Source organism: Varanus komodoensis, unplaced genomic scaffold (genome assembly GCF_004798865.1).
Source record: "Varanus komodoensis strain SLA01 unplaced genomic scaffold, ASM479886v1 scaffold7_1, whole genome shotgun sequence".
Classification (NCBI taxonomy): Eukaryota; Metazoa; Chordata; class Lepidosauria; order Squamata; family Varanidae; genus Varanus; species Varanus komodoensis.
In genome coordinates, this window is record NW_025336479.1 from 1,913,147 (window position 1) to 1,927,857 (window position 14,711).

Sequence of the window (14,711 nt, forward strand, 5' to 3'; positions counted from 1 at the left end):
TGAGTGTAAAATTAATTTTTAATTACATCAATTATTTTCTGTAAAAAAAGGAACAGTACCAATGTAAGTTTTCAAAGTATTTCCTTGTGTGTAAGAAGCAGAAGTCTTTGTTCCAAATAGATCGATCGTGCAGGTGGGCACAGCTTGCAAGCCTCTTATTCGCTGGTTACAGGAAGCTCTTGCATAGAGGCTATTTAGCTGAACTAGCAAGGCAGAGGATGTACTCTAGCTCCATCAGAAGGCTTTGTGAAAAAGAAGGTTGCTGTCCCACTGTATTTTTCCTAGTGATAAAAACAAATTGCCAGAATGAGCAGAGATTTCTTTGCCAGGATAGAAAGTCCCCAAGAGCAGGTGGCAATACAATCACATTAAACCATGGTGCAGTTAAGTATTGGATGATAATGACTAAAGGCCAGATGAAATGTCCTAGACTCTGTCCGATGACCTTAGGACTGTGCTGTAACTTTTAAAAAGTTTTAAAAGCAGCAACAGTAGTTCAACTTGAGTTTAAAAGAGATAAATATCTCTTCTAAACTAAAACATAAAAATATGTGTTTAAAAACACAATATTAAACAAGTAATTAAAAACAAAACTACTAGTGGTTAAAAGTTACTTTATAAGGCCTTTTAAAAGGTCTGAGAAAATAAAGAGGTCTTTGCCTGGAACTCAAAAGTCAACAGAATCACCCAGACTTTTCTAGGGAGGGCATTCTACAATTTGGGGACTACCAGCCAAAAGGCCTGCTCATTAGTAGCCACCTACCCAATCTCAGTACATGGGAGCATTTTGACCAGGGTCATTTGCCTATGGCTATATAGGCATGGGTAGTCATTTTGATTTTGTAGCTCCAGGCCATGAAGGGCCTCACAGGACACACCAGCACCCTCCCTGGAACTTAATTAGGAGCCAGTTTGGTTTTTTGGATATGCTATGGCTGGCAAAATTTAGGATTTAGTTAAAAAAGCAAAGTAGGTCTCATCAGCCAGAGGTCCATCATCCCCTACTGTAAATGATGACAGTGAACCAGCTATGTGCTATTACAGGTGTCTCTACCACATACTTGGATGTGTTGCAGAACCTTTTCTGCTGCTCCAGATTCAAGCAGAGTAACGGTACAACCTCCGAATCCCCCGCCGGTCATTCGGCTGCCGTAAACCCCAGGGATCTCCAAGGCAGCAGATACCAACTCATCCAATTCCAAACAGCTGACATCATAGTCATCCCTGAGAATGGGGGAAATGTGTTACTTCTGGATGTGAAGGCTGTCCTCACCAAACAAATGTGAAGCATGAAACACTCCAACAAACGTGAGGAACAAAAGCCGTGTCAACCTAGGGAGTTGAAATAGCTCACTCACCAAATATGCAGGCAACACCATACTACAGAATATGTCAGATCCCATCTTGGGGTGCATTAATAAGCATCACTTATAAGAAATGGAAGGGCAATAGCAATGGATCCAATTTACTCTTAAGTTTTTGTTGCTGCTGAAATTTAACTAATGGTTAAAAAGGAAACCATGATTACATTTAGTATCCTGCAACAAAAAGATGAGGAAACTTTTTTTTTCATTTAGACAAAATTCCTAGAAGTACATTAGACCAAGATCTTCTGCAAATGATCAAAAGACAGTCTCTCATTAGCAGGCTTGGACTTCATCCTCCTGCAGTATCCTGGTTTTCCGTATACTCATCATGTCAGTAAAAAGGGTGGCTTTGTTGTAGCAGATAGGACTATAGCTTTAAAAAACACAAACTCTTTGAAAAATACCCAAGAGATGTGCTTTCCAATGCTGGGTGGGTGGTGGGGGTGGGGTGACCTCCTTCTTTCCTTTTTTTAGATTTAAAAAGAAGCAAAAATCAGGAAAGAATAAAGCCATGCTTTAGCAGATGTAACTGCCCTTAAATAAAGCAGCAGGCTCACTAGGCTCGGGGTTGTGTTGCTCATCGTCAGTGAATGGTCCAACAGGTGCTCATGCTGCATCCATTACCACTTCCCAGGCCACACTTCAGATCAGGGCACCTTTGCACATGGTACGGCTGTGTAAGCCTGGGACTGCGGTAAGTGCATGAGGCAACTATGGACACTCTTCTCCTTGAACCATCATCTGTATGTGCTTGGTGTATTCGCCTTGCGTGGAGGGGGTTGTGGGGAGAAGTCCATTTTAAAAACCTTAGGCACACATAGAAATGTATGGCATGAAGTAATCCCCCAGCTAGAAAAACATATTGCATGTAAAATGCATACAATAAATATTTCTCTGAAACAGAGATACTCCCACTAAGCAATGATGGATCTATTTTGCTCAACAAACTATGAATCTGAAAAGCAGCATCAATTGTCTGGGATGACCTGATAACATAGCAATTTTCCCAAAATTTATTTATTTATTTATCAAAACATTTTTATGCCGCCCCATTTGCCGAAGCCGTATACAACAATACGTTAGTTCATCATAAATAAAAATTAATATACATTAAAATAAAATAAAACCAGCCATTTCCTGATAGATTACCCAACACCACAGTCACTATATGAAATTCCAGGGCTAGCAATGCTTGCAGTGGCACATGTTACAATTCCACTTCCATGGAGGTGCTGGGAACCGAAGTCGTTCATGGCTTCTTGGCATGTATACATACATCAAAGGATCAACATGTGGGAATATCCTCTGTCAGGGTCCTTCTGGATGTGCTATGCAGGGAGGTATAAGACTTTTTTCTCTAATGTGCACAGAATTGCACTTGAAATAAATAACAGTTACACAGGACTATCTACATGCTGAAATGAAAAAGAATGTGAAAATAATGTGCATGCCAGGTAAATCTCTAGCCACACTGGCATCAGAGGGCATCTCAAGGTAAGTAAGAGGCTTCTACACTTTAAACGTACATCCAGATCCTGTAATCTTATTTTAAAATGGTAATAGTATGAAAACATCCTTTGAGTAACCTTTGGGATATCAGCCTACCGTAAGGAATTGTGACTCTCCACCATTAGTTGTCCAAATCTCTTATAGTCCCCAGACTGCAGTGCTTCTGCTGCTCCAACAGTGCGCTCTATCTCTCCAATTACATGCCTGGCACGCCTGTACACCTCCTCGCTTAGGAGGGCCTGAGAGCCTGGGGACAAAGAGTGGCATTCGGTTCAGTAGGTAAATTTTCCCTGCTCAATGCCCCAGGTTTCAAGCCACACCTTTCAGGAGAAACTGTGAGTGGAAAAATAAATTCTGGCCCCATCTGCAGGGCTGTGCCTCAAGGGGCCATCAAGACTGTTAGCCCTGCCCATCTGCTCCGCTTTGCTCAGGGTATCGGAGAGATGACGTTTCATGAAAAGCGAAGGCAAAGTCCTCCCTCTTTTCTGACCAATGCTTACCCTCTAAGTCTGCCTGACTGGCTTCTCTCAGGCTTGCCTTGCCGAGGGCCTTCGCTGCCTCTTCACACTGGCGCCGGCGTGTGGGGTACTCGCTCCCTGTCAAGGTGTGCCGAACATTGGAGTTGGTGATGAGGATGACTAAATCTGGGTCCACCAAAGGTACCAGGCGAGTCTCCAGCGACCTGGAATCGGGTGGCACAGCTGAGTTGCATAAAATGGCTTCAGAGATATGAGGCTTTTACATTCACATTCTGAATGTTCAAGTGTGTGGCAGAGATGCATCTAAGAGGGTCTTTATATTTTAATTGTCCCCCAAATTCCATGAGAATATTTTCCCTGTTTTAACACTTCACAAAGGAGGGGGGTTCAGATGATCCTCCCACCCACTGAAAGAATGCATGGGGAGCAGCAGAATGACATGAATTAGCAGTCGTTAATGCCCTCTCCCACCACAGCCTTGCCCATGTATTTATTTAAGCTTCTGTATACCATCCGTTAGCCAACAAGATTTCAGAACAGTGTACACTAAAAGCCATATACAAACAGTATATCAATAAATAACTTTGATGTCAACGGCACATCTACACAGTCAACAAAATTCGAACAAACAATGATCGATAATAAATAATAGAAATACGTATCAATAATTTAATCAAACAGACCAATACAAAATCAAATACAATGGCTTCCGCTTGGCCAGCTTGCATTTCCACATGCACACAGATGTACAAGTAAAGAGAGGTGCCCTGTCTCAGCTAGGATTCAAGGAGGTCTGCACTCACACATCACTGCACATGTAAAGCTCTTTGCACGCTGCCTGAATGCAGAGATTGGGACTAGGGCAGGGGGGCTGTTGCTCTGTGCCTCAGTAGCGGGGGGGGGGGCACCGCTGCCCCACACAGCTCTCCACTTTCTTTCAGTGTGGGGTTGAAGGGTCCTCTGAAATCCCTTGCCTCCAGGAACATTTTGGGCTTCCAAGTCTTCAGTGGGAGGTCATGAGCATTCAGAAAATGTTGGACCAAGTCAGGGGAGGCGAGGGGGGCCCAGGACTGTTTCCCTCGTTGCTGTACATTTTAGCAAACCGGTCACAGAGGTAGCTCTAAGAAAAGCAGGAGGGGCTTAGCTCTTTCCTCCAGTGCTGTTTTCTGAATACCGCCCCCCCCCCCCCACATCTAACCCCAAGCTGCTATGTGCTCTTTTGGGAAAAGTGAACATAGACATGTGGACTAGGTGTAGAGGGGATTTTAATCTAGAAAATACTGTTTGGGAAAGGGTTCAGCACCACAGTCCCAATCTGAGTCAGGGGTAGAGGGCCATTGACCCATTGGCTAAAATGTACAGCTGGAGTACAGAGGCCAAATCCAGCTCACTCTGGTCCCAATCCAGTGCCCTGAATGTCCTCTCCTTCCAGGAGGCCAACTGTCTTCTCCTGATTCCACCACCTTTCCCCTAATTAGTGACCATCTGATGGTGCTTCCATCTTTTTGCAGTTTCCCACTGCCCTACAGTATAAAGCTGAAATGCCTCTCCTAAGCCTTAGTTACTGATACTAACACATTCAAGCTGGTCTTTTTTTTGTACTTTTGGCCCTGCCATCACCAGAAGGTGCACCCAAAATTTCTGCAAAGTAGAATTCGCTCATTGAAATTTAAAAGGGTCTGTGCCCCTGATAGGGAGATGCTGGGAGAACCAGTCACAGAACCCCGTCAGGCCATTTGGTTAGGCCCAAAAGAGCTGGCCCATTCATGGAAGCGTATTGTCGTGCAAGAGTACAACTGGAGGAGAGAAAGGAAATCAGGAAATGGGTTGACAGGAACGAGCAAGAAGCATCGGGTCGCCTTGAGAAAATGGATAGCTGGGGAAGTTGGAAGAACCAAAGCTGGAGGGTGGGCCAAGCTGCTTTGCAGTTCAAGCAGACAAGGGGAGCCTGCTAGGGAGCAGAACAGTGCAGGTAAGTGTCACTGTTTCCCCCTTTTCTACACCACTAATCTTGGGGGGACATCACCTCTGAAAGCAGAGACATTCAGGTAAGAAAACCCAAAGAATGGACATTAATCTTAATCCCTCCAGAAGCATGGCTAGCAGGTCTTCCAGCCTCATCCCTGCTAATCAGCTTGCTTGATGAGGATCCCAAGAGAAAGGGATTGTGCCTCAATTTACATGTTATGCTTGAGATCTCTTTGTACTTCTGACACCACGTAACAACCCTGTTGTGGCTGTGGGCTTGAGGACAGGAGAGAACCACATAACCTAAGTTGATGCTAAACTTGCTCTGCAACTCTGCATTTCAACACCAAGATCTCCCCTTTTCTACCAGCATGAAATGCCACACCTGCAACCAGAATTATGTAAATTAAGCAGAACACGTCTGTAGCTTTCCTTATACAGTGCAAAAGCATAACCTGGAAAGTCTGCTAAGTAAGGGTGGTTTACAGCAAGACCCAGAATTGGAGAATAAAAGGAAGAATGTGCAAAGGAAGAAGGTATGTGATGCTTGTTTCTACCTATCTGGACCTGAGCCTGAGTGACCCAGCCAGTGCCTGCAGAACCAGGAACACCTTGGCAGGGGCTTGCAAGAAAGAGCTGAGGAGCAAGTACGCAGTGCAGCTGGAGGCCCTGGAGACCAGCACAAAAGGCTGCACTGCACTGCTGCTCTTAGGGGCAGCAACACATCCTCTGCCCCCACCCCAGCCCCAGCCCCAGCCCCAGCCTGTTCCTGCTTCTGTCCTTGTTTGTCTGCTCTGCCCCTGATTCTCAGGCACCTGCACCCATTCCCCCGACCTCACCTTAAGGTCTTTCTGCAACTTGGCTCTTGAATTGCGTGACCTTGGACTCTCTCTGCCTGGACCTATCCTCTCACTGGCTTTTGACCCTGCCCTGTTAAACAAACATGGCTCTTACCTCTGGCCCTCTGAACCTGCTGCAGGATTCCACCCTGCGCCTGCACCCTGGTCCTGGAATCTTGACCACAGGTGCTCACTGCCCACACCCCAGACTTTACAATACCATTCAGGTTCTTTGTGAGTCCTTAGCAGCTTCCGCTCCAAAACCAATCTTCTTTGGGGAGATATACAGGCTAGTTAGAACCTGGACTGCCCCCATCCCACTCGCCAGGCCCACCCCGCAGCCAGTGCAGTGCAATGTCAGACCTATGACGCTGATCAGCAATGGACAGAGGAAGCTGCAAGAGAACTGGCAGTTGCATGTCCTGACCTGCAGTCTAACAGCAAGGCATGGCCCTCCTTCCCCATGACAGAGATGAACTGGTCCATGATACCACAAGGCATCATCGCAAAGGTGTGCTCTGCTTTCTGGCATACTAATGCCTTAGCGACTGGATCGCCATCGTCTGTGTCGAGGAAGAGAGGCATTCACAGGCAGGTTAGTACTTCTATGCAACAGAGGGAGGACTGATGGTTTTTCCATTATACTTCCATGCCCCCACCGGCCATATACCACATTTTAGCCTCCAGACCCAGGTGGAGACCAAGAGCAAGAATATAAGCCCAGCTGGATTAGACCAAAGCTCCACCTAGCCCACCATTCAGTTTCCAAAGGTGACCAGATAACTGGTCAAGAGGAGAACAGTAAGCTGTCTTTTACGAGGTCAGTTCGTCCATCCATCTAGCAGGTATTATCAGCTTTGATGGGCAGGGGCTTTCTAGGGTCGAAGGTGGAGAAAAGCTTTTTGTAGCATTTGATATCTGAACCTTTGGAGAGCTGCCAAAGGCTGAACCAGGGCCCATTTCCACACAAATACACTGTGCCCCTGAACTATGGGGGCCCTCTCAGTTCTGCTTATCTAGCATAGTTAATCAGTGGTAGAAGTCCCATATTTTTAAAAAACCCCAGGGTAAAAGCAGTTTTGATTCTTACCTGGGCAGAGCTGCTGTAAGAAGGTATATGTAGCCACCTCTAAGGATGCAGAACTTGAAAGACCACCACCAAGTGGAAGATTACTGGCTATGATTGCATCAAAGCCAGGGAGAGGGCCAGCTATTGAAAAGAAGAGAAAAGGATCTCTCAACACAAGATGGCAAAGAAACTGGGATGAGAAGCTCTTAAATGTCCCTAGGGAGATCGTGTACCACAGAAGGTCTGCTGCATCCAGAAAGCTGGGAAGAGGTTGCATTTGCACCAACGAGCAGGATGCACGGCTTCGAAGAGCTGGGTCACACAGCGCAACTGAGCAAGGCCCTCCCTTTTAAGGTTTGCCCTGACTGCCTGTCCAAAATGTAGGCTCTCCTTTCCATCTGATTACTCTTCTGATTAATTACTGAAATCTGTGATTCCGTGGCCATGCCATTGGGTCCATTTTGTCCATGCTTCCACAAGATTATATACCTGGCAATACTGAATGGAAGCATGGCTTTGATCATTGTGGCCTGCAGGATAACTAAGAGGCTCTGGAGATACAACTCAACTGTCACAGTAGATGTGGGGAGACAACTAGTGGCCCTCCAGAGACTTTGGCCTACAACTCCCATCAGCCCCAATAATTGTGAGGCATGTTGGGAACTGTCAAGCATACAGAGGGCCACAAGCTGTCCTTCCTTGTAGAGGATCAGCCTCCTGGAATTGCAACATGTCTTAAAGAGGATAAGAAGAAAAAAAACCCACATTACCGTGGTTACAACTATGTCACCTTTTCTGTACCTGGTTTGCTAGTGGCAACCAACAGAGTCTGGTTTCCATGTACAATCACAGATCAGTTTATAGTCAACATACACACCATCTTTTAAACTAGTTGTTCTTTTTGAGCAATGGAGTTAAGGATCTGGCACAGAAATACAGGCTATCACTTTAGAAGAGTCCTACGATCAGTAATGACAGATTTATTTAATTAATTTCTATGCTGCCCAACAGCTGAAGCTCTCACCACTGATGCTGAATGGTTATGGATGCACAGAACAACTGAGTTGCTCTAAGTCAGAGACCTCTAGAAAGTGAAGCCTTGGGCTTATGTGTTTTTTCTCCACTCTCCTACTCCTTCACAGGTTAAATCAACTCCAGTCAATTGCTAAGCAAGTCAACAACAGATCCTGGATAATCTTGCTGGGTTCTTTAACAGTTTATTTTAAACCACCATACGTCACAACAAACAACCACCTAGGAATTGGGGAAAATGAAACTAAATTATAGCTTATTCTTCCTCCTGCCATGAGGGAGGAGAAGGCGGCACTGGGAAGCTTGCAAGCGCGATGCTTTGTGCTTCACACAAAATCCTGGGTTAGCTCTATGTGCAAACCGGGCCTTTGACTTTCTGTCATATTCAGTGGTATAAAGGAAACAAAAACCCTTGGAGGTAGACTTGATCATATAGTCCCTCTCATCATTTTCCTAAGGCTTTAGGAACAACTTCATAATCCTTGTTTCAACAGACAGGTGTGAAATGATATGATGAATCCCCTTGAGGCATGTATGAATACCGTCTGCTCACTCCAGAGCAATGTTAGCATCTTACCAATAATAAAACAATGTATTAGAACTAGTTAAAAACAAACGGAGTATCAGTAAAACCTGTGGCTGGTTGGTCAAGGAAGACAGATTGTGCATGCTATAAATGGCCCAGAGAGCGTCTGCCACTGGGTGATATAGAAATATGGCTTCTTGAAATAAAAATGCTTTCAGGAGGCATCAAAAACACCCCTGCAAAGGCAGAGTGTTTCACAGAAAGGGGCCAACACAAGGGAGGCTCTTCTTTTTAATTAAGCTCTTATCACACCTGCCTCAACAATACGCCAGAGACACTGCTCAAATGTGTGTGGCAGGAGGTGGCTGTGTGGATGGGAGCTGAAATGGTTAAAGCTTATCTCCTATACAAGATGGTGATAGTCCCATGCCACCATAAATCCTAAACGAAGGTACTCTGAACTTGGCCATTTCCGCTCACTTGCATCCCTGACCCACCTCTCAGGTAGTCCCCGCTTCGATAGCGGATTCTGAAACATTCCACCACGTAGTAATATGGTGGATCCTTGTTTTCCGTGCCTGCCAAAGGATGCAGTAACCTCAACCCCTCACAGATGGCAGATTTTACCTTTATAATGCTGGATAACCCCCTTCACATAATTAGCCCAGCGAGGTTCTCCTGGCTTCAAGTCACCACCTTCCCTTGGAGCCTGGAACTGCACGCTTTGGGGCTCTCCCACTTCCTCCGCAGTGGTGACAATGGATATTAGTCCATCTTCCCTTGGGCTCCCGACCATCACAGTGCCCATTTGCAAGGCCTGAAGAAAGAGACAGTAACTGAATCTCCCACACAAGACTAAGTGGGCGCAAACTCTTCTGTAAGACATCTTCCAAATGGCGTATTCCATTATGGCTGGAAATGAGCACAGATAAGAGCAGAAGGGGGTAGATGAGGGGATGAAGGCCAGGGACAGGAGTGGAGATATATGAATAGAGGGATGGTTCATTCTGCCATACATTTGGTAAATAAGAATATTTCAGTGTATATAATTATACCCCAATTTCTTCAGCTTCCAACATGCATTTAATTTTTAATTTTAATTTAATTTTTTGGTTTCTTTCATTCCAAACTTTACTGTTGGTTGTTTAATATATTTAACTTTGTAATGTTTTTGATATTTTTATTGTTGTACTTACTGTTTTTTGCTGGAGAAGGCTCCTGTGAGTCCCTTGGACTGCAAGGAGATCAAAACAGTCAGTCTTAGAGGAGATCAACCCTGACTGCTCTTTAGAAGGCCAGATCCTGAAGATGAAGCTCAAATACTTTGGCCACCTAATGAGAAGGAAGGACTCCCTGGAGAAGAGCCTGATGCTGGGAATGATAGACGGCAAAAGGAGAAGGGGACAGCAGAGAATGAGGTGGCTGGATGGAGTCACTGAGGCAGTTGGTGTGAGCTTAAGTGGACTCTGGGGGATGGTGGACAGGAAGGCCTGGAGGAGTGTTGTCCATGGGGTCGCAATGGGTCAGGCGCAACTTCGCAGCTAGCAACAGCAACTTATTGTTTTGGTTGTCATATTCTTGCTATGTTGTTGGTGTCATTTTTAATCATGGCAAACTTTCCTGAGGGCATTTGCCAGTTGGAAAATAGATTAATTTGACAAATAAGTGAGTATTTATTCAAGGAAAATAATACTCACCTTGCTGAAAAACAACATTAAATCAGATTCTTGTGATTGTTTAAATTTATTCTGGCAGTGTGTGCTATGTTTAAAAATTTTAATATGTTGTAAACCATCCTGAGAGTCATTTACTAAATAGTAATGGTATAAAAATGCCTTAAATAATAAATGAAGAAATAAAATTCTCTCAAATGTAGTCCCTGGAGCCTACCCTCTCAGTCATTCCATTGACTTCTATAAAATATGAGTCTGCTGTGGCCACTGAAATCCAAGCGTCCCTATAAATGTTCTGCAATATCACTTGCAGGCACAATTAAAGACCAGTTTGAGACCCTCTGTGCTGAGGCATCAATCAGCTCTGAACACTGACCCCAAATAAACCTCATTTATTTATTCTTATGTGCTGTCAGGTTGTCCCCAACTTACGTCCACCCTATGAATGAGCACCCTCCACAATGTCCTGTCCAAGACAGCTCTGCTTAGCTGTTCTAAATTCAAGGTTGTGGCTTCCTTTATGGAGCCAATCCATCTCGCCTTTACACAGCCACTCCATTTATCTAGTTATATTAGCAATATTTACATACTGCTTCTCATTTGAAACAAATTTTATCTGGCTCTGCAATATCTGCCAACACATTCTGTTTACTCACAAATGACTTGAAGGAATGCTTTGCATTTATCAGGAGAAATTGCAAATCTCTCACTGCTGTGTCAGAACAGAACTTATTAAAAGGGCTGTCAGTTGCCATTCACATGTTTATATACCAAGGCCACAGTGCTAGGAATAATTCCATCCAGTCAGTCCCATGAAACATGGCAAGCCTTACTTTTGGGTAAAAAGGCATAGGGCTGCATGACACAAATTATACAAAATAAAGAAATAATGGGAAATTAATTTAGAATTTGATCCCTTATGATCCCACTGTAATTATCATATGAAATTATAACATTCTTCAAGTGGGAGAGAGACGGGGAAGTGCGTCCCTGTTGGTCCTCCTGGACCTCTCAGCGGCTTTCGATACCATCGACCATGGTATCCTTCTGGATAGGCTAGCGGGATTGGGAGTTGGAGGCACTGCTCTGCAGTGGTTCCACTCCTATCTCAATGACAGTTTCCAGAAGGTGGTGCTGGGGGAATATGGTTCTGCACCATGGCAGTTATGCCATGGAGTTCCGCAGGGATCCATTTTGTCCCCTTTGCTGTTTAACATCTACATGAAACTGCTGGGAGAGGTCATCAGGAGGTGTGGGCTACGGAATCCTCAGTACGCTGATGATACCCAGCTCTACCTCTCGTTTTCAACCAATCCACGTGAGGCAGTGGCCGTACTAAACCGGTGCCTGGCCGAGGTAATGGGCTGGATGAGGGCCAATAAACTGAAACTCAATCCAGACAAGACAGAGGTCCTGCTGGTGGGTGGTTTGGACTCCTGGGTAGGTGACTTGGACCTTGCACTCCCTCTAAAGGACAGGGTTCGCAGCTTGGGAGTGCTCCTCGACCCTGACCTGTCTTTGGAGGCTCAAGTGACTCCGGTGGCAAGGAGCACTTTCCTTCAGCTTCGACTAATCCATCAGCTGCGTCCCTACCTGGAGGACGATTGCCTAGCGACAGTGACACATGCATTGGTTACTTCCTGATTGGACTTCTGTAATGCGCTCTACATGGGGTTGCCCTTGAAGACAGTCTGGATAATTCAGATGGTGCAAAATAGAGCAGCCAGGTTGCTGACGGGGACTGGATGTTACTCTCACATAACCCCAGTCCTCTATCAGCTTCACTGGCTCCCCATCGAAGTCCGGGCTCAATTCAAGGTGCTGGTCATCACCTACAAAGCCTTTAATGGCTTGGAACCTGGATACCTAAAGGAACGCCTGCTTCCATATTTGCCCTCCTGCCCTCTGAGATCGGCAGCAGAGGCCCTCCTCCGGGAACCCTCTGTGAAAGACATTAGGAGACTAAGTACCCGGAGGAGGGCCTTCTCTGCGGTGGTGCCCCATCTGTGGAATGCGCTCCCCAGAGAGGTCCGCCTGGCACCGTCATTATTTGTTTTTCGGCACCAGGCCAAGTTCTTTTTATTTAAACAATATTTTAACAACTGTTAATATTATTTATTGGTTTTAATTTTACAGCCAGGGTGAATCTGGATTTTATGTGTACTATTTATATGATTTGTTCATTTATTGCATGGAAGCCATCCCGAGGCTTATGCAAATGGGACATACAAAAACTCCAAATAAATAAATACATACATACATACATACATACTTGAAAGGTTGTCACAAAGAGGAAGGCCAGGATCTCTAGATCATTTCAGAGTGCAGAACAGGAATTACAGGCTCAAGTTATAGGAAGCCAGATTCCAGCTAGATATCAGGAAAAAAAATCCTGACTGAAAGAGCAGTATGACAATAGAGCCAGTTACTCTGGGAGGCTGTGGGCTCTCCCACACTGGAGGCATCCAAGATGCAGCTGAATAGCCTTCTGAGACGAATGGTTTAACTCAGTGTCCTGCAATGAGCAATGGGATGGACCCAATGGCCCTCTGGCCCCTTCCAGCTCTACCATACAATGATATGTATTGACACATTCACACGGGAGAAATTTCATCATAAAGTGAACCCATTTTGAACATTAGCCATTGCACTGTTTTCCTTATCCAAAACATGATGATGATTAGGTTGTATCTAATTGTGTTTATCAGTAAGCAGAAATACATTACCAGCAGAATTGAGTACCTCCTCCCTCACACAGCCCCTCTGCACTCCCTGCCACAAGTCCTAAAGGACTGCAGGACCTCAAGACCAAATCTGGGGGAGAGGCAAGGAGTCAAAGACAGGAAGGGAGGGGTCCTGTTGCATGAGGTTGGCCTGCTTTATAGAAGCTCTCTAAAAATGGAGAACTATTAACTGTTGTTGTTAATAATAATATCAGCATCATCAGTCACTAATATATTGCTATCAAAGAACATGCTGTTTCACAGAGTACAAAGGGACAGGGGTACAAGAGGACTATGCAGTTTACAAACGAAAATTCAGTACAGAAGAAATAATGGAGAAATAACCCCTTCTTAGGCTTAGGCTCATCCAGACAAAGCTGGATCAGTCCGCCTCATTCCTGGGATTTTCCTGAGGGTCCAAGGCACTGTCATCCTCCATTTATAACTTTCCTATGTTTTTTCCCTTCTTGTTTTTCCTCTTCAGCCAAAAAATTGGCTGACGAGAAAAAAGACAGGCTAGGTACATCACACTTTTTGTGCGATATTACTAGGAGTAGTCTGACTAGAATCACCCTTACTAAGAGGCCCGATTACAATAGGTCAAAACTGGGGTGGGATGCAACCCCCCCCGCATACGCAGAAGTTGCCCACCCCTGAGCTTAATTCTAACAAGGAAGTGGAACCTAAGACCCAAAGACACAAGCAAACGAATTAATTATACGAGAGAAAAGGGTAGAGAAATCAGGAATTCCTCGTATTGCTCATGGGGAACGTCGATTCTTGCTCGGGTTACTCCCACCACGCAGTGCTAAACATTTTGCCACATAATACCCCATGAACTCACGGATGGTGTCCAACGGGAGGACGAGGCAAGAGCGACGGTATCACAAACAAAGGAACAGGTTTTAAAGTACTATCATCCAACCCCCCACCCCTTTGTGTCAGCCAAGTCGTGGACTGTGCCCGACTCCAGAGCAAGCGTTCAAACGATCAAGCCGTAGCTGATTTTGACCGAGTAAAAGACCCTGAGTATTTTTTGTATCATCGCATTGGGGAAACTGCATTATACGTCCAGTAACAGACAAGCAGCTTGTTAGGGAAAGAGGAGGCCTTCGTAAGTATCTGGATTCCCCCATACAGAGAGGAGGTTTCTACCCCCCCCCCCCCCAGTATTAGCCCCCGTTCCACGGAATCGACTAGAGAGGAAGAGAGATTGCCCCATAAAACCGCAAGAAGAATGGCTGCACTAGCCTTTTGGTACGGCCCCGCTTCTTACCATAGGCAGCACGAAGCCTTGGTTGTAATCCGTGTGCTCTCCGATCAAATTGACTCTTCCCGGCGCCGACACAGCGATCTTGGGATCCGCCCCTCCGAAAGTCTTTTTATACACACTCCGGGCGGCCGCCAACAGCGATGCAAGGTCGGAATCGTTCGGCCTTTCCATGGTTCTGATCTTTGGGTTGCAGCAATGGCTGCAGCTGGAGCCAAGCTGCACGCGAAGAGAGCAAAAGCGCGGATGCCTCTCT

General features: G+C 45.4%; 1 protein-coding gene across 1 annotated transcript; it reads right to left on the reverse strand.

Moving 5' to 3' along the window:
- GALK1 (galactokinase 1) lies at positions 1-14,711 on the reverse strand. The gene is made up of 8 exons (XM_044453944.1): positions 14,462-14,711; positions 9,417-9,606; positions 7,253-7,372; positions 6,590-6,725; positions 3,377-3,558; positions 2,973-3,123; positions 1,062-1,224; positions 1-281 (listed from the first exon to the last, which is right to left on the reverse strand). The coding sequence occupies exons 1-8, from the start codon at positions 14,627-14,629 to the stop codon at positions 204-206; spliced, it is 1,188 nt and encodes a 395-aa protein (XP_044309879.1). The 5' UTR covers positions 14,630-14,711; the 3' UTR covers positions 1-203.

Excerpts from the sequence above, each read along its gene's own strand:
- GALK1 (XM_044453944.1), bottom strand. The coding sequence starts at position 14,629 with ATGGAAAGGCCGAACGATTCCGACCTTGCATCGCTGTTGGCGGCCGCC. Across the intron at positions 9,607-14,461 it reads AAGGCTTCGTGCTGCCTATG|GCCTTGCAAATGGGCACTGT; the intron begins GTAAGAAGCGGG and ends CTCTTTCTTCAG. Across the intron at positions 3,559-6,589 it reads GCCTTGCTGTTAGACTGCAG|GTCGCTGGAGACTCGCCTGG; the intron begins GTCAGGACATGC and ends ACCCGATTCCAG.